This window comes from Dromaius novaehollandiae, chromosome 13 (genome assembly GCF_036370855.1).
Source record: "Dromaius novaehollandiae isolate bDroNov1 chromosome 13, bDroNov1.hap1, whole genome shotgun sequence".
Lineage (NCBI taxonomy): Eukaryota > Metazoa > Chordata > Aves > Casuariiformes > Dromaiidae > Dromaius > Dromaius novaehollandiae.
In genome coordinates, this window is record NC_088110.1 from 14,786,846 (window position 1) to 14,814,596 (window position 27,751).

Consider the following 27,751-nt stretch of genomic DNA (forward strand, 5'->3'; position numbering starts at 1 on the left):
CCGGCGGCGGCGGCGGGGCGGGGAGGGAGGGAGGCAGGCAGGCGCGGGGTCCTCGGCGGCCCCGGGTGAGGTCACTCTTTGTGGCTGCGGCTGGCAAGATGGCGCCGGTGCTGGTGGAGAAGAAGCTGCTGGGGCCGGACGGGCCTGGCGGCGCCGAGCTCCCCAGCGAGGAGGAGGAAGGGCAGAACCTCTGGTGAGCGGGGCGGCAGGCGGGGCGCGCTGCGCTGTGCTGCGTCGTGTCGGGCCGCGCCGCGCCGCGCCGCCCCGCCCCGGCAGCCGGGCGCTGGGATGAGCGGCCGCTCGCCGGCGGCCCGCGCCTGTCACGGCGGGGCTCGGCGGGGTGCCGCGCTGGGGCGGCGGCGCGGAGACGGCGCGCAGTGCGGGCCGGGGCCGGGGCCGGGGTGGGGCCGCGGGGCTGGGCGCGCGCGGGGCCGGGGAGCGGCGGGGGCAGAGCCTGCGGCCCGGCCCGTGTCGCGCAGGAAATCTGCGGGAGCGTCCGGGAGCTCGGTCTCCTGTGCGCTAGCCGCTTATCCGTGAGTAACCTTCTTTGGCTTTTTTAACGATAACGAGAGAAAAACGCATTTATAAGATACAGTAGTGGATTGTGGGAAGACTTAGTCATCAGTTGACAAGTAAGGCTTCCTTTGCAGTCATGTTACCCTTTATTAAGGGAGGAAACTTTCAAAAAACGCTACTGCAGGAGCCTTTACCCGTTACAAACGCTTTCCTCGGTGTGGGAGATGCTCCTGCAGAGGTGTATTGTGGTATTGTGTCCCGTTTGTAAGCAGAGCGGGTGTGAGCGGGTTTGCCCCGGGCAGGTGCGCTCCGCTCGCCGCTGCTGTCAAATGAGCAGCATGTGGGTGCGTGCGTCTTGCAGCAGCCTCGTAACAATGCTGCTCCTTTTCCAGGTCCTCAATACTGAGCGAGGTTTCTACCCGGTCAAGGTCTAAATTGCCATCGGGCAAAAATATTCTTGTTTTTGGTAAGTAGCATATACAAGTAGCAGGGTTTTCTTTTTTCTTCTTCTTATAAAAGCAAAGTATATTTGTGTTTAAAATAAGGTAACCCTAGTACTAGTGCAAGTAGCAGAGAGGATGTATTTTGTTTAAAAGTCTATTAGGGTGGTGATTTAACTGTCGTGTATCAGCTTAACTTAACCGTACAAGACAAACGAAAATAACCAGTTAACTTGAGGTTTCGAGTATGGATTGCATAACTAAATGCTGGCGTTAAAATCCCTTTTTTTAAAATGGATTTACTTGTGTGCATAGGCAAAGTCCGATGTTGTTGTCACAGTGACACATGTAGGTATGGTTTATTTTTATTGATTTAAATGATGAACCTTCTCGTTGGGTAAAAGACTACGTGTTTCTCTATGTTTTGTCTTCAGGATGTTCAGACACTCGTTTTTGCTGTTTTTTGTGAATTAGAACATAAAATACATACTTTTGGGATCATCTTAGAATACCAAAGGGTTGTTCTCTTGCCTGAACCCAGGGAAAAGTGTTTGGTGTTGTAGTATGCTTTTCAGTCAAATTATACGAAAGTTCATATGATTTTTTTTTTAATCATCTGTCTTGATCTGGATTCCTGTGCCTTTTCATAGTCAGAAATAATGTGAACAAACTGATGCATCAATGTGTTAAAATCAGGTTATGCAATAAGGGCTATGGCGTTCTTGTCTTGAGGCTGGCAGATTTACTTTCTTTCTGGTTTATACTGCTGTTAAATTCTTAATGTAGTTTAAACAAATAGAATGTAATACTGAACAATGGAGTGCTTCTTTATGTTTGTCTTGGTATGAACTGTCAGATTCAGCTGGAAAATAGCAAATACTTATGGTCCAGACATAGACAAGAATACTTTTTGTAAGCATGTTGTAAAAACCTTTTTTACAAAAATACAATTAATTCTGAATATGTCTTTTTCTTCCCCCCCCCCCCCCGTAAAAACTTACTGGCAGGTGATGACGGTTCAGGTAAAACCACACTTATGACTAAAATACAGGGAGCAGAGCATGGCAAGAAAGGAAGAGGGCTGGAATATTTATATCTAAATATTCATGATGAAGACAGAGATGGTAAGTTCATTTTATATGTAATCTTTCTGCTGTAATTAAGTAGCTGACATGATTTTTTAAAATTGTGGTTTCATCAGTATGTTTTGGGTTATATCCAAGTAGCTGGTTCTAGCATTGGCTTTTTGCAAATGCTTTATGAGCTGTATCAGTTTCTTAAAAGTGAAATGCATTTTACACTCGGACTACTCTCACCCTATTTCCCTTCTCACAGCTCGACCTGTGTATGAGGAAGAAGTACACTCGAGCAGCTCCCTCAGGATCCATTTACTTTCAGGACAGATACTTTTTGCTGATGTTGACTTACTAGCTAGCAGATCAATTGCCGTGAGGTCCAAGTACTGATAGCTATAAAGTGACACATCCATGAGAACTTAATACTAAATATGGATTTCGGGGTTTGGGTTTTTAGACGTTTCTTGCAAGGGGGACTTACCTATAAGTTGTTTGTTAAGTATAATTGAGACACTTTATTAGTCACAGCTGAATGAGTGAAGAACAGAGCTTAAGACTGACAGAATCAGTATTTTCTTTTCTCAAAGTGAGAAACTTCTCTTTGCCCCAGTGTCTTTCTCTTTGTTGTGGTTGATTGCTGCCCCCCAGTATGTGTGGGGCAAGATACCGCTTAACAGCAGGGAGGCAGCAGGATCTAATGATCGTGCCATTGTTAGGATAGGGACCGGAAGAAATGGGGAATGAACTAGTTTTCCTTGCTCCTAAATCTGCTTCTGGCTGGCTGGTTTTGGACAAACTGCCAGATCTCTTTGTGTGTTAATTTTCCTCTTTGTAAAATGAGAATCATGCTACTGATCATCATCTGAGTTTTCAGCTCAGAAGAGGGAAGCAATGAAGGTGGTTCATCCTTGTTCTTGAAAATAGGTAAACTATATCCTGTAACAGTGTTTTGGGAATGGAAATGTACTGCAGGCTTGCATGGGTGATTAAGTACCATATGTGGCTGGTTGTTATGGAGATTGGTCCCGTTCTCACATGGTAGTAAACTGTCTTTGGATACTAAGTTAGGCACAACTGAAGGATGAGTACGTCACTTGTGTCTTCAGTGGCCGTCTAACCTTGCAATTCTCAGAAAAGCTTCTGTGCTGGAATTTTCAGTGCTGAGACGATTCTTGGCTTCTTGAGGTTCTTAGTGTAAGTGCTTTCTCACCGTGGACAATCTTCTTTGGTACTGCGTAAATACTTCAGTGGAAAAAACCCTACCATCATGGGTGCCAAGACAGCCTGTGACGTCAGGCTTTTTGCAGTACCAAAAGAGTTGATATTATAAGCGAACAAACGTTTGGTGTGACGTTCTTCCTGGTGCTGTCTATTAAACTTCAAGTATCTCCCTACTTTAGAAGTATTTTGGGTCTATTTCTGAGTATCTGAAAGTGTTAAGTACTTGAGGTGATTAGGAGAAATATGTCATAAGAGCTCTGGTAGCAGCAGCAGGGAAAAACAGACCTTTTTGACTAGCAAACTGAGCTTGAAAATTCAGGTCTTCGTGCATCCCTTTAATGGATGCGTTAGGATCTAATAATACCTGACTTTTTCCTTTCTGTCTCGTTAGTGTCACCAGCAAGCAAAATAAATAGCAAAGTGGGTCAGGATCTCCTAGCAGGCAAAGAAAACACCCTTCCTGCTCAAGGACTTGTTTTGTGTTAAACTCCTTGTGTACTTTGTGTATGCATATGTCCAGGTGCAGATTTGGGAACAAAGCCTTTTAGCTGACCCCATAATTGTAGGAAGTCATCAAGAAAGTGAAGATAGCCCTTCAGGAGCTTACTATTACTATCAAATCAACACCGGTAGCTGAAATTCTGTAGTAGAATGGAGGTGGTCTTTTCATATTCATTCCCTGGTACTAGAAGCATTCTTTGCTGTCTTTACTTTTTTCCTTTTCATTTCAGAAGTTTATTCTGTTCAGGAAAACATATTTTGGTCCTAGTGCTGAGTCATTATCTATGTCCCTATGAAAATCTTAAGAGAAATCATCTTCTGCCTTGCTGCTTGTTTCCTCCCGTAGCCTCCCCCCACCCTTTCCCAGGACCTCTCATCGTCTCTGGGGGATTGCTGAATCAGGCTACCTACATTTGAGGTGGAATTACTCTAGATTGCTAGGTACATAACTTATTTTACAGTTACTCTTGTTATGTCCCTGCAAGACCAGATCAGTGATTAAAGTGTTCTTTCTTTTATAGGAAGGTTAAGCAAATGCGTAGAAAACACTTTTTTGCTTTGTTTTGTTTTTGGAGGACCTCTGTGGCTAATACAGGTGCCTGTAACTTTTTTGTTTTCACTCTCATCTGCCTGTTTCTTGACAGTGGCTGATACCTGGCTTGGATGACAAGATACATACGTAACCATTAACTTGGTAACTAGCTGGTTCAGTTCTATTTCTGTCAGACATCAGTCATTCAATGTAACATGCACTACTTTGGTCCCTAGGTCTCAAGATAACTTAGAGTAAGTCCACTACTGAATCTGTACCTGAAAAATCTCCTTCCTAGGGTACTATCCCAAATTCTGCCTAGGCTAAGGCATTTGTTCCAGAAGAGGTTCGGGAACGCCTGACAAGCTGTCCTGAGAGAGAGAGGATTCTCCTAGATCATTAGCCTCAGGTACAATATCCTTGGAGCATATGGCTTCTTCTACATACATGACACCTTAGCTTATGTGAATGAAAGCATTTATAGCACTAGCTGTAAATTTAACTCAGAATATTAAGTGACCTTGAAGGTGAGGCCCTAGAGTCCTGTGTTAGTGGAATTTCCCAGGGAACATGGTAAGTAAGATTTAATTTTTTGCCTTTCTTTGCGATGAGCAGATGTTTTGTGCCTGTGCTGGATAGCCAGCTTTTGAGAGCTGAGAGTCTTAATGTGTGGGATGTGGAAGAAACGTTCTGCAGAACTGTGTTATGAGACCTGTACTTATAGTGTAGGTTTCAGAATCTCTTGCAGCGATGGGGCACAGTTAAAGTGAGGATGTGTAGCAAGACAGTGAGACATACTACATCGACTAGTAGGTGACTCATTTTGTAGAGTGCTGTGTAGGTTAGCAGACAATTAAAATGCACAGAGAATTTTCAGTTGAATTGTATCAGATCACAAATGCTATACAGTTGTTGCACTGCTACTTGTAAAAAAGAAAAAAAAGAATCAAGTAGTCTTGTGGGTTTTTTTTTTTTTTGCCTCAGGTTTGGACTGTCCTCAGTCATATCATGTGCATATTCCAGTTGAACTGGTTGTTCCAGCATGAGCCAAGCAGTGCTGGTACATTGATTTATAATATTAAATTTGTTTTTTTGTCAACAACTTCGAAGTAGTTTTCTTGAAAATGATTTTTCCCTCTTCTGCTTCTCTTCACAGCTTGGATCAAGGATATCTATTTTAAATATATTTAATTAACTTTGATACATTTTGTATAAATGCAGGACATGTAGTTGCAGTTGATGGAATCAGCTCTACAGTAAAATTCATCAAAGGTGGAAAACAATTTCTACGGCTAAAGGGACAATGAAACATTGACAGAATTTAGAAATGGTATTTTATCAGTTATTGTAATACTCTTTAAAAGTAGCACCTGTTTTTCAGCAGGATCTGATAATTGTTTGCTCTGTTTTGTCATCTCATGTCATAGCGTCTATAAAAGGTGGCGTTAACATTCACATCATATGACTAACTGGGAGCTTAGTGGGGTGCTGACAAAGTTGAATTTGCCATCAAGTCGTTGCCAAAGGTGTAAACAAACACTACTGTATTTTTAAGTGTGTTTTTAAGTTCACAGTAAATGAAAATCACAGGCCATACCTGATGATCTTCCTTTTATTGTAAGAAAGGAAGAAAACCTTTCATTTTCATACCATGTTATCTTTAAAAAATTTTCTTCCATATCTATGAGAATGTCAAGCGTCCATTCTTCCTGGCAGATTGATTTTTATCTAGGTAGTAGTTTCAGTCTCTGTGTTCTAGATGTTAAGAAGAAACAGAACCCTTGAGTAAGACAAGGGGTGCTTAGCAAACAAAAACTCTGTAACCTTTAGCTGTAGGCTTAAAAAAGTGACTCAATGAATTAGACTGTTCATTAATTTTTGTTATCTGCTAAGGTCTGACAATCTTTGTGATGGGAGCACTTACCACAAGAGAGTCTATGGAAGTGCTCGTGAGAGTTGTAAATTTTCAGAGACTGAAGTTAGATATTTAAAACTTTAATATTTGCTTTAAGAAGGCATTTGTGCTATCAAATGTCTATTAATAACCTTAAACTTCTACAAAGCCCCTGGGGTTTTTATTGACTGGTAAATTTCTCCTGGTAAATACACAAAGGATCCTTCTGGGATGCAGGGGATAAGAGAGCCCTGCATAGGTGTTTCATTTGTTGTGTGTCTGTGTTCACATTATGTCTTAACTTAACCTTTCTGCTTTTCCAAACTTATATGAGTTTTTTCCCTCAGCTTTTGAACACTTTTTTGGCCTTCCTGTAGCTTTAGATTCATACATGCAGTGCTGTGAGACTCCGTGGTGATACCAGTGTGATGGTTTCCTGAAGTGTGTGGTGAGGTGGGGGGGGGTGGACAGAAGGGGAGACTTAAGTGATGAATATGCAAAGGAGCATTGTAACTGTTTACTGAGAATTATAGTTCTGAGGTGCACAGTTGGAAGTGAAAAGATCTTTAATTAAATTAAAAGCATAACTGTCGGTGTATTTGTGTGATGACTGGTGTTTGAATAACAGTAGGAGCATAATAAAAATGCTGAAGTAAGATTGCCCATATACTGCAACTAGAGTGTCATCTGTCTTTAATTTGCACTGTTCAGTAATCTTGTTTAAGATCTGATTAGAAGGACAGTATGTCTGTCGCTACTCTTTCCTCCTTTCAGTTTCCACAGTCAAATTTTTGTCTTTTTCTAGAGCAACTATGGTAATGTTTTTGATCCTGATGGATTCCTTCTTAGAGTACAGTTCTCACAGCCAGAAAGACTGTATTTATTTTATGAAGTTGAATGATTTAGAGCACAAGGCAGGGAAATATAGTGGACCAGAGTAATTATAAAGTAGCAGTTTTGAAAATCTGGGGTCTGTAGTGATTGGTTTGCTGATCTAGTGCATATGTTCCAAAATTCATCTATCTTGTATGTAACACCTGTGGAGACTCACTGTTGATACCCCATTTTTAGTCTGTTCTATTCTTGCCAAAGTTCATGTTTGGGATAAATTTTTTTCGTGTCAGCTGTCCATTCCAGCTGATTTATTTTTGCATTTCAACAAAAACTGTCCAGTCACTATCAAAACAATGGGGGGAAGAAACACATAAACTAAAATACAAATTTTCTGTCCAGTACTCATTCTCTAAAGAGGCTACAAGTAGAAGCCAGTGTTAAGTCAGCATGACTTAAGAGCAGATAGAACAGCTTAAAGCACAACTATTAAGTTTGGTAGGTTGTAAGTTTATCCTATGTTTACCCCTCCTACTCCTGTCCTAGAAACCTAAGCTGCTTATTATTTGTATCTTGTTTGCGGATTACTTCTGTTGTGAGATGTCTTTAGGATGTTAAAACAGCTTATGTGTGTGTGTGGCACCTAAGGCTTCCCTGCTGGGCTCAGGTATAACGATCCCCTTTTGAACTTGGAGTTACATATGTGTAACATATATCTCTGGTTTACTTGGGATATACGTATTTCAAATTCAGCAATACTGTGCAGTATCTAAAAAATGTTGTGGCAGATGTCCTTGGTAAAAGCCAAAGAAGAGAAGTTGTGTTTTAAACTAGAAGATCCTGAACTGAAGAGAAGTCTTGTTGAATGGAGGCACCTACAAAGTAATGTGGGCATTTACACATGTATCTGTGTTAGAAGCAAACAGGCAAGGCTTGCTGATAGCCAGGCTCCAGTCTTCCATTTAACACTGTAAGGTACCCTTCTGTTTACTCACAGACTAGCAAAGCAAAGAGCTGACATCTTTTGAATTACAGCTGTACCTTTTCTTTTCAGATCATACTCGCTGTAATGTTTGGATTCTGGATGGAGACCTATACCATAAAGGGCTGTTGAAGTTTGCAGTTTCTGCAGAATCTCTGCAAGACACCATAGTAGTCTTCGTTGCAGATATGTCTAGACCTTGGACTGTTATGGAGTCTTTACAGAAGTGGGCCAGTGTCTTGCAGGAACATATTGATAAGCTGAAAATTCCTCCAGAAGAGATGAGAGACATGGAGCAGAAGTGTAAGTCTTTGTGCATTCCTATATTCTTGCCCTTTTCTACTGGCTCTTAAATCTTTAGGGTAGCTTTCTAGAAGCTTTTTTTTTTTTCTTTTTTTTTTTTCTTTTTTTTTTTGGCCAACCTTCTTTCGTAATGATAAATTTCTCTAGATTTGTGTTTTGAGAATGACTTAACTAAAAGTTGCTTTGAAGTTGTGATTACAGCTCTAATTCAAATAGACTCTATTAGGATTTAAAAGAACTATTCCATTTTTGCTGTGCTAACGAAGGTTTAGGTGAATTAATGGTCTAAATACCTTGCAGTAACGAGATCTTGGTTATTTAATTTAAAAAAGGCCAGTTCTTAAAAAGCTAACTTTATACAGAATCACAGTTTTAAAATAATGACAAAAATCAGTAGAAAAGCAAACACATCCACATGCTTTCAGTATCCCGTGAGGATCCGTTCCCTACTGTGCTTGTCTTCCAATAGGTTTCCTTATTTTTTTCCCTTGTTTCTTCTGAGCCTCACACCATGATGCTGGTATGTCTAATTGTCTCTCAGTATAGCCATTCCTCCCCTGTGACTTCAGGAATGTTGTATAAATTAACCTTCTTTCCTGGCATATCCATGGCAGGAAACAATCTGGCACTGGCAAGCAGTTATCGCTGCAGAATTGTTCCCTGGAGCCTTGGTTCTTCTCGTTTTTATTTATTTTCATTCATACTGAATTACTCCAAAATAAATTCCTTCAGTGGAAAAGATCTTAGCAACATGCGTTCCTTTTCAGCTGAGGTGTAGATTTAGACTGATCCTGGCTGGCTGCTGCTTTTGTTCATGGCTGGTGGCTAGCTGTGCTGGAGTGTCTAAACCTTGTAAAAACTGTCTCGTAGCTTGCTTGGATTCACTTTAGGGAGCGGTGTAATCTCTTTGGCATGTTGTATCAGATGTATCTGTATAGCTGATCTCCTTTCCGAACGTTAAATATTGCTTCCTAAAAGGGTGGTGCATACAGCATATCCGTTGGAATTTATACTTAAGGATTGAAGCTATCTGAAGTTTGATCATCAGGCTATTGGTGTAAAAAGAAAAAAAAAGGTTATGAAATCGGCAGTTTTTAAGAGAAAAAGCATTCTTATGTTGGGGGGGGCAGTCGATAGGAAAACAGGGGAGGGTAGAAAGGCTATACTTAGCTACTTCTAGTCTCAAAATACAACAGTTAGTCCAGATGTGTATTTTGCTGAGACATACCAAAGTTTATGACAATCCAAATAAATGCGGATTTTTTTTGTGCACTTCAAGTTGACTTTTGGAAAGAGAAATGTTCTCACCTTCACTAAGAATGTATTGCATGGAACAGCCAGTTACAGTTATGGCAATGCTTGAGCACAATGTTTGGGGAACCTAGAAGACATTCGAGTAGTACTATCATAAAGATTTATAAATTTAAGTGTCTTAGAAGTTACTAGTTTCTCTTGCGCTTTAATAGAGTCAAGGGAGAAAGAAAATTTAGGGAGAGGCTCCTACTACATGGGCTGCAGGACTCTGCTGCCATCCTATGGCTGAGCAGTGAACTTCAGTCCAGTATCACAACGCCGGTAAAACAGGGCTGTCTCCATTCAGAAACTTTCCTCCCACATCTTTTCTCACCTGCTTTATGGGATGCTTACGTCATCTCTGATATGTATCTCTTAAGTTCTTGCATCCAGACTGCATCAGGTCAAATCTGTGCTCAGAACTTTGGCCATCACAGTTTGTAATTTTCTTGACAGCATAATTGTTCCAAAAGTAATTCCTAGTATAGCTGTGACTATATTACTAACAAAACTCCCTCAACAGTATAAAGCGCACATCCATGAGGAACACTTTGTGACTACAGTCCACCAAGAAAGCTATACCAGCAAAGTTTTCCTTACTAAAATCCTCCTCCATATGCTTTCTAGAATAAGCTATCACTTAGAAAATTGACAATGCACTGTTTTAATAGCCCCAATATGAGAAAAATCTGGATAATCAAGTACACATGTAAATTTAGCAGTCAAAACACAGAGAAAGGGTATAGAATTAAAAGGTGTACCAAATTCACACCGGTAAAGCCCCATTGCAGCACAATGTCACGTGGATGTCTGTCTTCCTAGACTTCAGCTTGTGTAACTGTATTCCTTTACGCTTGCTTCTAGACTTAAGCTGGCTCATGTGGACCAGGCTGAGCGTCTGCACTAGCTATTACCCCAAGCAGTTCCAGTAAACAGTAGTTCTTGTTTACTAGAATAAGCTTTCTCATAAGCGTTACCCCACAAGCATCCATCTGAAGTGCTGCTAGGTTGTTCTTTCTCTCTTGCTAGGATCTTATTACCAATTTCCAGAAATCCTTTTGTTAGCTCACTGCTCTCTCCTGAGTTGGACTTCAGACTGCTTGTCTTTGCCTTCAAGGTTTTTGTGGCCTTTCCCCACCCAGCCTCTTGTCTTGTGTTTGCTATTTGAGATACTTACTCTTGACTTTACTGGGTGGATAATGCTAGGCTCCATCTGGCATATGAGAAATTTTCCCTTTGTGCTAAAGAGCTTCCAGAATGGGAGGGCAGGAAACACACATGGAAGCATCAGGCTGCTTTGAAAGAAATTGAATTATTCAGAGTATACCAAGAACATTGTCTGCACTGATGCATATAATTTTTAGAACTGTGAAAGTTCCTTGTTTAAAAACTTGGCTAATGTGGTTTTAAATAAATTATGTCAATTCATGTTCTAACCTGATTCAGATTGAAATTCTGATAAATCATCGTTTATATGACACGTGCTGAATAATTTCAAGGAAAGTCTGTAAAATTTTTTTTTTGCATCCCTAGCAGAGCAGAAAAAGATATCAAAAATCATGAAATGCAGAAATGAAGTATGCTGGTAAAGTAGCTATTGTATTAATTTCTTTTGGACTATTCAGAGCTGAAGACTGTAAATACAGTAATGTATTTATCTGAAAATTGTTAAATAGTGATAAACAGATTGGGGGTTTTATTGCATCTAGAACAATCAAACCTAAGAATAATTGGATTGCTTTCTTGGCTGATATTTCATTACAAGTCACTTGCTGCTGTGACATGCATGATATCTGTTCTTATTATAGTTATCTTTCAATAGCTGGGTGGAATAAGCAGTGCATGAGAACAAAACAATTAACAGGAAACTTGCATTTGCTTGCTGTGTCAAATGAAAAAATATCCATTTATTCCATTAAATATGAAGAAAGGGCTCTTTATCTAGATATGTCACAAGTTTGGTAGATAAATTAGAACACTGTAAATGAGGGTTTTTCTGTTTTTTCTATAGCATACTATCAATTTTCAAGTGCAGTAGGCCATTCTTAGTACTCTGGACATTAATGGTAGGTGGCAGAGTATTGGCTGCTTCTCTTCAGATGACTAGGCATTTTTCTAGCTTCTTACATTTTATTTGTATTTCCTGTTCAAACAAAGAAATTTAAACCAAAGTGTTTTTTCCCTGCTTCTTAAGGAAGAAGAGAGGTTATTGTCTATACCATATAAAGTCTGATTACTTAATATGAATTATGTGGAGGAGAAAATATTCATAGTTTTCCTTTTTTTTATTTTTATTTTAGAAAGGTTATGCAAGCAGTTTGGGTACATGATGAACTTTATGTCCATTAAAAGTTTGAAAGTGGAGGTCAAGTGAGAAAGTGATAGATACGGGAGGTGAGGAAAAAGTTTGTTAAATTACTGTCTGGCAAAGAAACATTTAAACTGAAATGGGCTTTTTTATATCTTTTAGGATGTAGCTTGCTCGTAAGAGGTATCCTGACCACACTTGCGATACAGGTTTACTTACGTACATCAAGACTAAATTTTGAATGGGAATGAGGAGTGAATAAGAGTCTTGAAGAATTGTTTAAGAGCCTGTTGGGAACTGACATTATAATCAGTTCAAGTAATTCTGGGAACAAGTGTATCTATATTCAAGATCCAGCAGTTAGAGGTTCTTAAGATAGGTCTTATCTGCTTATAACTGTATTTATTTGTCTAGCAGAGACCTTTGTCAGCTAAAGCTGAGTGTATTCTGTAGTATTTCTCAGTCCATACACCTCATTAACAATCCACAGCAACAGTTCATGTGCACAGCGGAGGCTTTTCTCCCTCCATACATGCATCAATCAGAGTAAGATACAGACTTGCTGATAACTGGCCAGTGATGGACGTTGTGTGGTGCTATTTATTCCTGGGGAGAGGGAGGAGTTGGGAATCTCTGCTTTCTAGGGCTGTACTCTTCATACCTGTTAAGCAAAAATGCATGGGGATGTGCCTCAGATTTCTGAAATTTCTATGTTGCATTTGGTATTATTTATATTACTAAAACTGCTGGGTGGTAGCTTGAATAAGGGTGTGTTACATTGTGAGAGTCTGTTTTAAGGAGAAGCTTTTCTTTCCCCAATTTGATAGGTTTTATGCTAATAAATAGCTTAATAAGAAAAGATTTTTCTCCTTTGATATGAACAAGCTGAGGAAACTAACATTGTCTATTTAAATTGCTGTATTAAATTGAGAGCAGTATTGTGAAATATTCTCGTACATCTGCTGAAATCAAAAGGTGTATGAAAATGACTGGTATTTATATCTGTGTCTTGATAAGAAGATATACTTGACTTTAATTAGTGATTGCTATCATGAGAAACTAGGAAGAGTCTGGTTGAATAATGAAATGTGTACTTTTTAAACTCTTTTCTAGTTAAATATTCTAGTATTAACTGGCTTTCCTTGAGATAGTTAATAAAAATTTTAAATATGCAGTATGTTTTTAATATAATTTAAATTTCCAGTTGCTGAATTTGAAACAGTATTAGGGAAAAAAACCATGTTTTTGAAAACATTGTGAAAACCTCTCCACCAGAAGGCACTGCCTCTCCAAATTTAGGTAAAAGTAACTGCATTTGGATATTGTTTGTTTTGCTGGTTCTTTGGAGATACTGAATTTGTGGTTGAAAGTCTTAATGGTTTAAGTTTATTAAAAAAAAAAAAAAAAGCTCTGGACTAGAGCTCCCTTGTCTTCCACAAGAATCACCCTGTTTGCTATATCTAGTGCAAGTTGTAGATTGTACAGCTTTGAACAGAAAAAAAAGTTTTTCTGACTTGTTCTTCTTTCCACATCCCCATTCTGTCACTGGAATGTTTCATATTTTGAAAGAGTACAGTGACTTGACTTCATTTTGCAAGCTTTGAGTTAGAAACTTTTCCAAAGATTTTACCAGTTCCTGATCCTCAAAAGCATCTGCTGGCCTGCGGTGCAGTAGCAGTTCCTTCCCTGTCACGTGGGTGGATCTGCTGCACAACTGTATCTTCGTGAATGTCTTGGAGATTTGGAGCCTCTTTGAAGAGTTCTCCTGTCTGTTCACACAGTCAGCCTGCTCCCTCTGTGACTGTTTCTAAAATAAAGATGCTTTCGTGGGAACAAATCGTAGAGCTTTGCCTGCCCCCTTTCCTCTGAGCGCTCCTCTTGGCCAAGAGAGGAGGCGGCGGCTTCAGGTGGGATAGACATGAGAGGGGAGAGCCCCGGGGCCCCGGGGAAATGGGGTGCCTGGGAGCAGGCACATCCAGTAAGAGATACATCTGGTCTGCAGCTTTCATCCTGAAAAAACACACAACAGGAGTAGGTTGCAGCTCAGTTTTGATAAACCATGTATGGATCACAGTGCACTTCCAGAACAGTCCCATTTCTTAGGCATGTCAGTATTTGATAGTACTTAATGTTATTGGAACCCTCATCATTGCCATACACTGTCAGTTTTGTCTAGACTCTGTTGCAGGCTTTCAGAATGTAACTGAGTACCTTCAGATAACGTTTGAAAGTCCTTGAATCTAATATTTATGCAGTATATATTTTATATATTTATAGCATCTGACTCCTGTAAGACAGAAAGGTAGAGTAATAGCAACTTAAATTGAGTGATGCTTTATAAATAGGAGTAGCTGTTTCAGTTTGGTGTTTTCTGTGTCCATTTACATTTTGACTGTGCGTTTTTCAAAAAGTTCAACCGAATACAAATTGAGTATAGGTGGGATTGCTAAGCTACACCTATATGTTCTGTTGTGAACACTCCTAAGATGAAATACATTGAATTGAGGAATGTGTATTTGTGTATACTATAGCTCTTGCTGCTAGTTTTGTTTCTTTGTAATAGCTGCAAACTGCACTTGATTTAGCTTGATGTAAGTTGTGGGTGAGGACAGTTGTCGTGTTTGAAAGGGCAACAAGGATGCCCTTCATTTAAACATGGATTCTGTTCTCATGTAGTGCCTTATTTAAAAAAAAGGAGAGATTTCTAGTTAGTCATAGGTATAATTATTTTAATTCAAATTAATTCTGATTTGAAAAGAAAAATGGGTTTGTTTGTTTTGCCTGATGAAGATCTCTCTCTTCATAGTTATAAAAGAGTTTCAAGAGTATGTAGAACCTGAAGAAGGCTACCAAGGATCACCGCAGAGAAGAGGCCCTTCTTCTGGCCAAGAGGATGAAAGTGTTTCTCTGCCACTTGGAGAAAATGTGCTGACTCACAACCTTGGTATTCCTGTGCTGGTAGTTTGTACAAAAGTGAGCTTCTAATTCTCTTCACTATTATGGAAAAATATAATTACTTTACTTTCAGAAAATGTGCTTTATACTGACAAATGCAGGACAGAAATCTGGATTAATAATAAAGGGATTTCTCTCAAAAGTAGACTTCTACCATCAATGTCAATTTTTAGTTTTGAAGAAGGGTAATAATCTTGTTATATGCCAATTACTTTATATTTTGATTTATTGGTGGCATTTTAAAATGAAAAGCTTAAAGTAAACCTGGTAAGTGGGTGTGATATTAAGGAAAATATATTGAGATGTGCTGGGATTAACTGGCTGGCTTGTTTTTTGGTTTTGTTTTTTTCCCCTCCCAGTGTGATGCAGTGAGCGTACTAGAGAAGGAGCATGATTACCGAGAAGAACACTTTGACTTCATTCAGTCACACATTCGTAGATTCTGCTTACAGTGTATCCTTTCCTACTCTGAAGAGATTTACTGAAATGCGTGAAGCAAGGAAGTATGTTTTAGTATAGAGTTGCATATAGAGTTAACCTGAGAAATTGTACTTTAGAATTGCTTGCTATTTAGTAGTTTGCTGTGTAGCATTTGTATTTTTTAAATGTTTTGAGATGTGTAAAACTTCTGTTAATTTTTAAATCATGCATGGGATTTTGAGCTTTTGTTTCTTTACAAAGGATTTGTGCTGCATTTTTTTAAGGGTGTGTGAGTGAGGTTTTGTTTGATTTTGTTTTTTTGTTTTTTTTAACCCCCAAACTTGCAGTTTTCACTTAAAACCCAGGCGGGATAAAGGGGTTTACATACCTAGGAGGATAGGTAACTTCTTATGTATGTCAAACAAAAGTAGCATGAGTCTTCTCCCATTATTTCCCCTCTCTATAGCTAGGGAGGGGAAACTAACCCCTCTCAAAAGCTATAACTATACCTTTCAACTCGATTTATTACCTAAAAAATAGAGCTGTTAGATATGTGACCATTAGCTCTTGTTTTGAAACTTTTACTATCATTTGAAAAAAAAAATGTATCTTACATGATTTTCCTTAAATGAATAATCAGATGGAGCTGCCTTGATTTATACATCAGTTAAGGAGGAAAAGAACCTTGACCTGTTGTATAAGTACATTGTACATAAAACATACGGTTTTCAGTTTACCACACCTGCCTTAGTGGTAGAAAAGGATGCAGTTTTTATGTAAGTCAGTTATATAAAAGATATGCTTTCAAACTGTTTTCTATTGAAACATTACCCTTCATATAAACATAATGAAGTTATTACTTTAGTGCATTATTATTTTAGTGTGTTATATTCTTAAGCTGGAAATTGAATGTGAAATGTTGTAACAAACTTCCATCTGTTAGAAAAAAGTAAAAAACATCTAGAGCATACTGTCTGGTTCTGGAAAAAAGTGAACTTAAATGGTTTGTGTCATTCAAAAGCTTGCTATATGAGTCTTCTGAATTCCTGGATTAAAAAAGTTCAGTGCATATTACTTGGGTTACTTGACTCAGAATATACCATACCAGCTTTTTATTATCTTTTGAATTTAGCTGAAAATTAGGACAGGCATTTAATGAACTTACCTTGTTCAGGTAGAGGGCAGTAAATAAACAATCTCTGTAGAAGAATTTTTTGTGACTGGAAAGGCAAAGCTTTCTTTCGAATTTGTGTATAGACCTGCTGGTTGGGACAATGAAAAGAAAATTGCCATTTTACATGAAAACTTCACAACAGTGAAACCAGAAGATGCATATGAGGACTTCATTGTAAAACCTCCTGTAAGAAAGGTACGGGGTTAACTGTCATCCCCTCTGTTCCCTGCCCTTTCCCACCCTATAAATCGATACAGTTTGCTTGAATGGCTGGCAATGCTAATGTGAGGAATGGTGTTAAAGCAGTAGCCTCTTTCTTCCCTTTTGATGACCGAACCATAAAAACAGTTCAGTTTTTATTTCTAATGAGAAAATATGTTGTTCAACAGTTAGTCCATGATAAAGAGTTGGCAGCAGAAGATGAACAAGTATTTCTTATGAAGCAACAGGTAAGAATGGAAGAATAAAACAAAGTCCATACTAAACAAGATTTCACTTTAAGCTCTCCATTGTTATTGCCCTGTTCTCCATTCCTCACTTGCTTCACTAGATATCCACTGTACAGTTTTGCAAATTAAGATGTAATTGTGAAATAAGACTCTTATTTTAATGCATGAGTAGAAAATACGGCCACTCATCTTGGCGCACTGAAAGGAAAAATGTGTTGAAAACAGAAAACATTTACATTTCAAAGCAGAGGAACAAACAAAGCATTTGAAATTTCCCGACATAGATGTGTTGCTCTGTAAAATAAAAATAGTTTTAAAACATAACATCTTAGCACTGTGGTTTTCTAACGGCCAGAGATATTGGAAGGCTTTGAGGTGTTGAATTTGGCAATGCTAAATCTTGTTATTTTCTTTACTAATGATTCCCTGTAGAGTTGATTATAAATATCATAGAGGATTCAGATTTGGGTGTCTGTGGTTCTGGAAGGTCTGTGTAAGACAAAGGACTGAGACTTACTTATTCATTTTAACTTTGTCCTCTGACGGTAAAGTCTGGACATCTCTAAATATCAAAGACAAAGTCTATAAATATCAGAAAATAAATGATCGAATAAATGAATGGTCAGTTAGCTTCACTGTACTTTATTCCTTTAGTTTTTCTGGAGTATATTTAAAATCCTTAATGTGTTGTTTTTGCAGTCATTCCTTGCCAAGCAGCCAGCAACGCCTACAAGAGCATCAGTAAGTAGATTCCAGAGAAGAGTAGGAGTCGTTTATTTTGTTTAGTTTTTGAAAAAGGTCCATCTCTTTCCTGAATTAAAAGCATATTCTGATGAACAGTGAATGATTATAATTTCTAGAGATTCAGTTTGTAAATACAAATGTAAAATACATAATCTGCCCAAACCACAGAAAATTCAACATTATATGGTAATATTTAAAATCACTATAGAAGCATAGAAATATCTGATTATTGAACTGAAAATCTGCTATAGTGATTTATCTTCTCAGTTACTGTAGAGGCATATGCCCAAATTCAACTTGTGTGATTTTTTTTTTGCCTTTTTTTTTTTCCAGTGTGTGTTTACACTACATTACCAATATAAAGGTTAAAAAAGCAATTTGTATTTACTGTTACATTTACTTTATGTAATTAATCCATTTAAATTGCTTACTGACTTGTGCCATTTGGACTATTTATTTATTTTTTTTTAAGGAATCTCCTGCAAGAGGACCTGCAGGATCCCCAAGAACTCAAGGCAGAGCTGGTCCCACCAATGTACCCAGTGCCTCACCAATAACATCAGTTAAGAAACCGGATCCAAATATTAAAAGTATGAATTAGCATTTTTAGTATTTTTATCGTGTTATTTCCCTTTAAAATTCCTTTTATATAAAAAAGATTCTGGAGTATATTCACTAGTTAGTTTAATAGCAGGAATTAATTTATGACATGAATCCTTAGCTGCAAACTTGATTTTCTGCTATTGCCAAGAAGCCAGATTAGTTCCTTAAGTTGCCTAAACACATTTATTATGCATAAGTTGGATTATTAGAGTGGACATCAAACTATGTGTAGTTTTAGAATTTGTATCACTTACTCTGGAATAGATGATGAAACCCATTCCTTTATTAAGCCCTCTTCCAGAATGTCATTTCCTGTAGTACCTGAAATAATTGGAACTTAACTGCCTCCCCTACCCACACACGCCCCTAAGATGTAGCTCCACATTATTGACTGGTTTCTTTCCTGTCTGTGCATTAAGAAACTAGGGAGGAGCAATATTGCTGTGTATTTAATATTGTACTTCACTTAACATGGATTAAAATACTCATCCAATTCTAAGTCTCACCCCGTTGCTGTATATCCAAGTTCTGACTAACAAAAGTAGTGTGACATGGAAGACAGCTTTAAAACTTCTATAGCAGTTTATTTTATAATAAACATGTAAATTATGAATATTTTAATTGCACTTTGTACATTCATACTTTTGTTCTTGGCTTCTACATTTAGAAAAAACAAAAACGTACAAAGTTTAGATTGAAATTGTGTCCCCCATCTCAGAAGAGCAGTAATGTGCTTTCACTCATCTCTGCCTTTGTTGAACAGTGCAAAGGACTAATGTCTTAAAATAGGGATTAAGTAAGGGAGAGACTCTCCAATATTTGAGGTTTATCTGCTTGATTGGTGAGAGAGAGTTACGTATGTATGGAAAAAACAAGTTCTATGATTTGCCAGTAATAACTGTTTGTGATTTATTTGTTTGTTTAGATAATGCTGCAAGTGAAGGTGTCTTGGCTAGTTTCTTTAACAGTCTCTTGAGCAAGAAGACTGGCTCTCCTGGGAGTCCTGGTGCTGGTGGAGTGCAAAGTACAGCCAAGAAATCAGGTATTGGATGTGTTTTTGCAGGCTGTTTTGCATATTTTTAATAATTTGGCTCACATTGATCTATGTTTGTTTATCATTTAAGCTGGTCAGTGAAGTGGTAGAGCTTGACAGATGATAGAGCCAAAATATAAAGTGTCTCAGAAAAGAACTAGACCACTGCAACTTCACACCTCTGGGACTTCTATTAAATCTGTCGTAACTTGATTCACTGAGTGAAATTGCACTGCTGGGAAATAAATACAAATGAATCTTGATTGTATTCGGAAGGTGCTAATTTTTTACTTCAGAATTCATTGCCTTCTTGACACTTAAACTGAATTCCTTTCAAGTAGTATTTATTGGCCTTGGACTGTAGTTTCCAATCAAATCACTGAATTCTCCCCAGGATTGAAGTTTAAATGAAGTACTTCCCATGGCAGCTTGAAGCTATTCTCTCATTAATTATATAGTAATTTATTGTGATCCAGCACAACTGGTAGCACTGATCAAATGGGTTCTTTCTGCATGTGTGCCTGCTCCCTCATTTTATGAGATGTTTGCTGATGAGTAATTGCACCAGTTTAGGTGAAAATAAAAGAAACCCATCTGAATATTTGGTATCTATACAGAATTTGGTTTTCTAAAACGCATAGTTGTTCCATCCAAAATTAGAAATTCACTTCTGTGCTGATAATTTAACTGTTTCATTTTGATATTAGTATTCCTGTCACTCCTTACATTCCAGAGCTTTACTTACTTCCAAAATTATTTCACTGCTAAATTATTGATAGAAGTTCTACTTCTGATCCCAGATTTGTGAAATTGCTCAAAAATAATGGTGATGCCAAAACTACAGTTTCTGATGCTTAAAGCAGAGTGTAAGGCCCAGGCATTCTGAACGGGATATAAAAAAATATATATATTTGATGTCAGATACAGCTATGATATAGGCAGTAAGAGAACCAGAACAGTTGTTGGAGCATATGTATTTGAACTGAAACTATTCTAGAGAAAGAAAGAAAGGGATCTTTTGAGATGGGGAGGAGGTTTACGTGACTTTCCATGTTGTGAAGGCTCAAAATTGGCTAGAATTCGATTTATGGGAGGTCAGTATTTTTGTTTTTTTAGAATGGTAAATTCTATGAATTTTGTTTCCATTATACTGTAGCATAATGGAAACATTTGTTATCCTAATTTATGTAATTGTTCTTAACAGCTATAAAAAAGCCTAGGAGCAGCCCTACAGAAATAGCTATATCTGAAATAAAGTGGGTAGCAATGCATAACATAGTAGAAGAGTCTTAATCCAGAGTGCCCTCTTCAGTTAAACGCTGAAAGGCACCTGCTACTTCATCAAGTGCAGCATCGTGCTGTTACAGACAACAATGTCAAATTAACTGTTTTCACAGAAATAGGACTAGAAGTAATTTTTAGAGGTTGTCTCATCTATGCCTGTTTTCTGGGGCAGGACCAATTACATCAGTATTCCTGGCTAGTGATTTAAAAAAAAAAAAAAAACCCAAAACTCCAAAATAATGCATATAATTTCAGCTCACTGGAAAGTGTATTCTAATTCTTTCTTTCTTTCTTTCTTTCTTTCTTTTTTCCTATTGTATGTTCTGTATTTCTTAATCCCAGTACTAATTGTCTTGTTCTAGTGGACACAGAGAACTGCGTATCCCCCTTCTCTTTGCAGCAGTCTTCTGTGTACTTGAAAACTATTTTCCTTTCTTCCTTCACTCTTGTCTGGACTACAAAAATACACTTCTGTCAGTCTTTCCTCATAGGATATATTTTTCTATGGCTCTGGTAATTCTTACTGTTCTTCTCTGGGCTGTCCACTCAGATGATATTTCATTTGGTGCTCAAAAATGGACACAGTACTTCAGATGAGGCTTTGCCAGTTCTAAGTAGGGATTATTTAATGTTTTATGTATTGTACTCCTGTTTAAAACATCTCAGCATGATGCTAGCTTTTTTGCATCTGTATGATATTGATCAGGATTTGTTATAATAATACAGCCAGTTTAATACAATTTCTACTTCCTAGTAGGATGTTTTTCAGCTTGTATCATATTACCTGAGTGTTTCCAAAGGTAGTACTTTTTGCTTTATCATTTTGATAATTTATATGGATAACTTTTTACCTCTAATTCTGTCTTTTAGAATCCTTTAGTCCCTTCCAGCATGCTTGCCTGCACATATGATAACTTCAACAATTGGGCAGAGTACATTGCTGCATAAAAATAGTGGCTAGTACTGTGGGCAATTAATGAAGTCTACTTTTAAAATTATAATACACTCATTTTTCTGAAATATCAAGACTGTCTTTTTGTAATTATGTATATATATGACGGTCATGTCTGATGTAATATCGACCACTTCTCCCTTCTCCACAGGACCTGTTACTCTATCACAGAAAGAAATTTGGTTGGCTTGACAAAACTTGTTGGTAACAGATGGATGTTGATTGTTGTGCTGGTAGGCTGTTTGTAAACCCTTAAAACATACTTGCAATTTCTGGAAAAATACTAGAGTAAAAACTAACTAGTCTGTAGTGGGCTTGACTCTTCTGTTTCCTTCTTCTTGAACATCATGTGCCTTTCAAGAGATTTCAAAGGTAACTAATGGCTATGTGTATACATACATATGTATATCTTGTGCTAACATTAACTTCTGGTTCGAATAGCTCATTTCTCTCCTGATACATCTAGAGACAGCAGTCACTCATCCTTTTTTAACGTTGTTTTGTTGGACTAAGTTAGACAGGTTCTCTTCTAGTCTTCGGTTAGAGATTGAGCTGTTTTCCTTGCTAGTTTCTTCTTCACTAGTTCCCATTTTTTGGCTCATCTTTCTTGAGTACGTTAGAATTGTATGCAGCACTCCAGATATATCTCATTGTAGTGCCTGATACAGCAGCAATGATACTTCTTTCTTTGGTGGAAGTACCATTCCCAAGTGATCCCAGGATCACAGTTGGCTTTTCTTCACTGCATCACATTGGCAGCTCATGATCATCCCCGGATTTATGGAATTGAAGAGTCAGCTTCCACTTGAAAGAAAATTTGCCTGTTCTTTGCCAGCTGATGTTCTCACATCTTATGTTCACCCAATGTAAGATTAAAGTTTCCTGAGAAGATAAGGGCTCCTAATGCTGGTATCTGAAAAGCTCTCATTTATTTATAAGGCAGCTGATGCTGGTGATAACAGAAAAGCATCCTTTTTTGTGGAAGAGTTGAGGAGAAGATCTTAAAGTGATGACTTTGTAGCCTTGTTTATAGCAAACTATTCTATACTAGTATATATACTAAAATCATCTTTGTAGGGATTTTAAATGTCTAATCTTAACTGTTTAAAGAGCCCTAAGTTTTCAGGAGGCTGCCATTAAAAATATTTAAAGAGACCATCTGTTTCTCCTGCAACTGTGGATAACCTATGGTTGAAATTTTGAGATTCTGTCATAGGATGAAGGAAACATTGTGGATCTCAATGTATCAGTCAGACTAAATGATTCGTTTCTGCTATGTTAACACATGTTTGAGAGAACTCGCTTGTCTTGGCGGAGCCTGCTTTTCTGTCTGTTTGCATGCAGGCTAATTCTTGACCTGTCTTACTTGCCTTTCTGTTGCTGGTCTCTTTCCTCTATGCATAGATCTTGATACTTTGAGGGGTTTCAGTTGTGGATGGGTTGTGTTGTGGATTTTTTTTCTTCTCATAGACTTCTAGATATAAAAAGTTATTCCTTTTATATTCACAAGAATATTCTTTCAAATTCTAAGATTTGTCTTTACCCTCCTTGTGCCATAGATGAGGAGCTATGGTTCCTTGCTCTCACTCTAACCTAGAAAAGAATATGTATATGAGAACGTAACGCACATTTAATTGATCAAGGCCAATACCATCTTTGACAATATTCTATAGGAAAACTGAAAGCAAATGTCAACTTAATTTAGAGTGGAAGAGATTTTTTTGTTTTCCTAAAACCAGCTTCTTGTATTTCTTTTCCTTTGAAAGATGCTTGCCTATGATGGCAGTAGGGGAGAGTATGTAAACCTACGTATCATAGAATAATTTGGCCATGTTTTTCTGGTGCAGAATGAGGTAGTTGCAGGAGGCAGCTGTTTGGTATTATCTTGGAGGCTTAAGGGTCCAGTTCATCCAGCACACAAAAAACAGTTTTTGTTTAGGCCTACTTTTGTTTGAGATTTTTTGATTGATTTTTAATGTTAGGGGGTTGTGTGTGGAGTTTTTGTGAATTTGTGTGTGTTTTTTGACTCAAGGGCTGCTTAGCCTACAAAAAAAGGGTTTTGTGTTGTGAGTTATAAATACATTTATATTACAGTTAATGTACTAATTTTTAAATTTTGTGTAAGTACTGATGCTTTGAATAGATGCTATTAATAATACTGTGGCTTATGACTAGCACTTAAATCTAAAACCCTTTCAGTGATTAAAGATAACCTTTTAACTTGGTTATGTCTTTGTACTTTGGAAAAAACACTTAAATCTCTAACAGTCAAGTCTTGCCGCCTTAATGTTTTCAGCATGTACCCTGGAAAAAATCCACCTAATATTTCACACACATTTGAGCTGGAAAACAGATGCTTGTTAAATTCTTTGGCTATGTAAGGAAGCGGTACATGGTTATATAATCTATTTTTTGTCTAGAAGTGTAGCTTTTTAATCTTAAATGCTTGTATGCTGTGTGCATTAGCATATATTGTTCCAATTTTAGTGAATAATTTGTCTGTGGGTTTAAAATTTTCAAAATAAGCGAATTAACTCTAAACTGGTAGTTCAGATAGAGAATTGGTACAAAGTTCTGAATCTAATATAAAAATGTAAGATATGCCTTTGCATGAAATACTTCAGTGTGTCTGTTTCCAATTGAAGAAGTCCTTTGAAATGAATTCTCTGAGATACTAAATGAATATGCAATTCATGTCCCCTTTATTAAGGGGAAGCATTGTCTGCTGGAATAAAAGAGTTCCTCCTATTAGCTGTTTGATATTAAAACTCAGCAAGTATGGGTGTAACCAAACAAATGTGATTCTTTTGGGGGGGGGGGGAAGGGGGCAGGTGCCTTACGTACCTTAGAAGGGTTGTGATTAAAAACTAGGTTGTAATAAACTACTTGCTATCTATGCTAATAATAGAATTTTGTGCAGATGATTTTTTTAATAGAAAATTGTAAATGTGGTTGCTTTTAAAATGTCTGTTGCTATCAGATGTATCACAGATATTTTCATACTTCATGCTACTGTACAATTCAGCATTTCATCTCTTGGAAACAAATCAAACCTTCGTATCTGTAAGTCTTTCCATAAACATTACCTTGCATTGGGTCAGGCTCTGTGTTCTTTAGGTGGTGAAATAACAAATTAAATAACGAACTGACAGATAAAAATTATGAATACTTGTATTCATTAGTTAAAACATTTCCTTGAAATTAGATTGCTTAAATCTTGTCATTTTTATTTTTAGGACAAAAAACAGTTTTGACAAATGTTCAAGAGGAATTGGACAGGATGACTCGCAAGCCAGACTCTATGGTAACAACAAACTCTCCTCCAACAGAGAATGAAGCTTGATAACGCTTAAAAATGCATATGTAAATGACCAAATAACTATGTATATTGATCTGATAAGACCAGGAATTTTCTGCTATGGCAGATGCTATCAGTTTTCTTGGGGCAGGGGAAATGAGCTTATTATGTCATTGCCTTGTCCCAGTAAAAAGTGCACATTCAGGAAGTTTGCATATAAAATCCCTCTGTATAAGATAACCATTTAGAGTTTATATAGGGCAATTCTTTTGATTTTGGAGGTAAGCAGGTGCAGCTGCATTTCCTGTTGTGAAGAGCACAGAGAAGCAAAATGCAGAATTCTTAGGAAAATACTACTACTGACTGCACACAACGCAAGAAAGAGAAATGAAATCCTTTTTCAGAGTTAATGGAATTGGCTACTTGTATGTTTGCAAATGCATTATATACTTGGAAAGGTGGTGGTGGTATAACAGAGCATTAACTAGATGAAAGAAGCCTAAGTAGGGAATGCAGCCCTAAAAGGGGAAACAGATCTGGTTCAGTAAGAAACTAGAATGTTGGATTGACTGGAGAGGAGCAATGTTATTAAATCCTGTGTCCCACATAGGGTAAATAATCACTGTTTTAAAAAGACTACTTTACATTGGAAATTTCCAAACCAAACACTAAGCATCATGGGAATTTATTCTTGTTATAAATCTTTTTTTTAGTTTTAAAAAAGTCTGAGTGTGGATGCCCTTTCTGGTGTAGCTGACAAAGGGAGAAACTGTAACTTGTTTAGATCCAAGTGCCTGGCACAGCGTGTGATGTGTCTTTAGAAGGTGCTTGAACTTATTGTGCACTGTAGTACAAACAGTCACTGTTTGGTTTTATTTTAAAATCAGTAGTTTGGCAATTTGTATTTAATTTTAAATCCTGTTTTCTGATAGCTTCTGCCTTTTTCTTATGCCAAGAGGCTAGCCTATGAAGAATGGTGGGTGACATATCATTTTCCCATAATGAAATGTGCTACAGAATACTCAGTATTTTTTTCTTACTTTTTGTAACTAAATATTAGCTACCAAGCTAAAATTGATTCCTGCCTTACACCTATGGAGGTTTTTTAAAAACTTTCAGGGCCCTTGTTTCAACCACATCTGCTGCAGGTGCAGCCAGCTCCAGTTCTGAAGGTGACCTAAAAAGGTGTGAATGTGTACGTGATGAACATAGAGTCAATAACTGGTTTCGTATTTCCTTTAATGTAGCATTTCATTTGGAAAGATGGGTTGTGGTTGTCCCCATAGCTGTAATGGAGTTCTGTCCATGGTCACCTAAAACCATCATTCTGTAAAATCAAACAAAACTGCTATGGTTACTGAAATGGCACTTTGATTTTATATACGGTATGCTTGTTTTACATGTACACACTACCATAAATTAAAAATACCAAGCATATTCTGCGCTCTTAACGCTGAAGGGAAAAACCACAATTTGAATTATGCAGAGTTTACTTTTTATTGATATGAACTTGTTGTACTAAATCGGATGTCTGGATATAACTTCCCTAATATATATTGTTACTTAAATATACAGAATTAGATTGACCACTAACACAGTACAGGTTAACTTCAAATCCTATGTTACATCAAGAGGCTGTTCTTGTAAGTCTGTCTAAATATTATCTAGAAAGCTAAGAGTATTTACTTGCCTCTTTGACAAACATTAACATAAGTATGTTATTTGTGCCAGTTTTTTGTTGAAAATATTATAATTTTTTTACTTTTTTTTTTTTAAATAAAGGGTATGACCTCAAGTTATACAGTTGTCTAGATTACAGTTAAACTAAGACTGTGGATGGCTAGCACCATGTGAATGTACTTCCTGGTGTAATGGGTGCCAGTTGCAAGTTACTGCACCAAAAGAAGTAATTACATACTGTCCTTCTGACACTAAGAATTTAGACTGGAGACTAAAACATCAAAAGCAAGACGGGAACATTGAAAAAGTGTGATCGTAATAGGATATAGTTTGAAAACCTCAGTACCAAACTGCATTTTTTTTGGTCTTCTAACGTGATAAGCACTTTCTTTAGCAGTATGGCTAAAACCTACAATTGAAGTATTTTCCATTTTTGTAAGAATGTTAAATTTACTAAAATTGATCAAAACTGATAATGTATGATAACATACCAGTTTTGCAGAAAGATGCTTCTGACAAAACAGAAACAGATTTCTGGTTTCTAATTGCAAGTGAATGCTCCTAGTTTATTGAAAGAAAAGTTGTAAGTAATGTAGCGTCCTGTGGTTGCCAAAGTCTGTCAGCTTTGGTGAGCTGCACAACTGTTCTTCTGGTGTCTTCAAGCATTGGAACCAAAGGCCAAATTGCAAACAGCCTTTACATTTTCAAGTGAAACTTCATTTTATTTGCAGATACACTTGTATGGTAGACTGTTTAAACTATTATATGACTATATTTATATGCATTATAGTGACTGCATCTACTGTTCATGTTTAAACTAAAAAAACAAAAGATGAAATCATTCAACTTGAAGCAATTAAAAAGTTTAAGGATTGGCCCTCCATAAAAATGCTGTGGTTATGCTGCTTGATTTTTAAGTTTGCACTTTTTTATTGGCATTTTAAAAAGCTGTTTAAACTGAACAGAATTTCATATTTTATTTAATTTAACTACGTTGAAAGTGACTGCTTTGTACATCATGAACTTAACAATATAAATGCTGTAAATGAAAGTTCACTGTCCTGTGTACTAAGGTTATTGTTTTTTTTTTTTTCCAACTTACAATTAGGACTGCAAATGTATCAAACACAAACCTTAGTCCAGTTGTATGGCTTTAACCAGGTGCAGTATGCAGTCATGTGGAATCTTGCTTTCTAGTGCTGGCAAAATGAGGACATGTCTTTAATTACTGGCTTCAATAAACATGAATCCAGACTGCTTTA

The 27,751-nt window shown here is 37.4% G+C and overlaps 1 protein-coding gene across 2 annotated transcripts; it reads left to right on the forward strand.

The window, feature by feature from the left end:
* The first annotated feature begins 28 nt into the window (after positions 1 to 28).
* Positions 29 to 27,751, forward strand: DYNC1LI2 (dynein cytoplasmic 1 light intermediate chain 2). 2 transcript variants are annotated; one of them, XM_064519710.1, is made up of 14 exons: positions 29 to 193; positions 909 to 982; positions 1,964 to 2,080; positions 8,066 to 8,296; positions 14,704 to 14,870; positions 15,212 to 15,305; positions 15,913 to 16,048; positions 16,530 to 16,641; positions 16,836 to 16,895; positions 17,595 to 17,636; positions 18,112 to 18,229; positions 19,168 to 19,284; positions 21,663 to 21,744; positions 24,748 to 27,751. In XM_064519710.1, the coding sequence occupies exons 1-13, from the start codon at positions 99 to 101 to the stop codon at positions 21,701 to 21,703; spliced, it is 1,404 nt and encodes a 467-aa protein (XP_064375780.1). In that variant the 5' UTR covers positions 29 to 98; the 3' UTR covers positions 21,704 to 21,744; positions 24,748 to 27,751. The 2 variants fall into 2 exon arrangements, with proteins under 2 accessions (XP_064375780.1, XP_064375779.1); XM_064519709.1 differs by lacking the exon at positions 21,663 to 21,744 and having other exon boundaries at positions 30 to 193.

Bases quoted from the DNA above. Each gene is read 5' to 3' on its own strand.
- DYNC1LI2 (XM_064519709.1), top strand. From the start codon at position 99: ATGGCGCCGGTGCTGGTGGAGAAGAAGCTGCTGGGGCCGGACGGGCCT. The intron at 15,306-15,912 runs GTATCCTTTCCT...ATGAATAATCAG, and splicing joins TCGTAGATTCTGCTTACAGT to ATGGAGCTGCCTTGATTTAT. The intron at 19,285-24,747 runs GTATTGGATGTG...TTTTATTTTTAG, and splicing joins AAGTACAGCCAAGAAATCAG to GACAAAAAACAGTTTTGACA.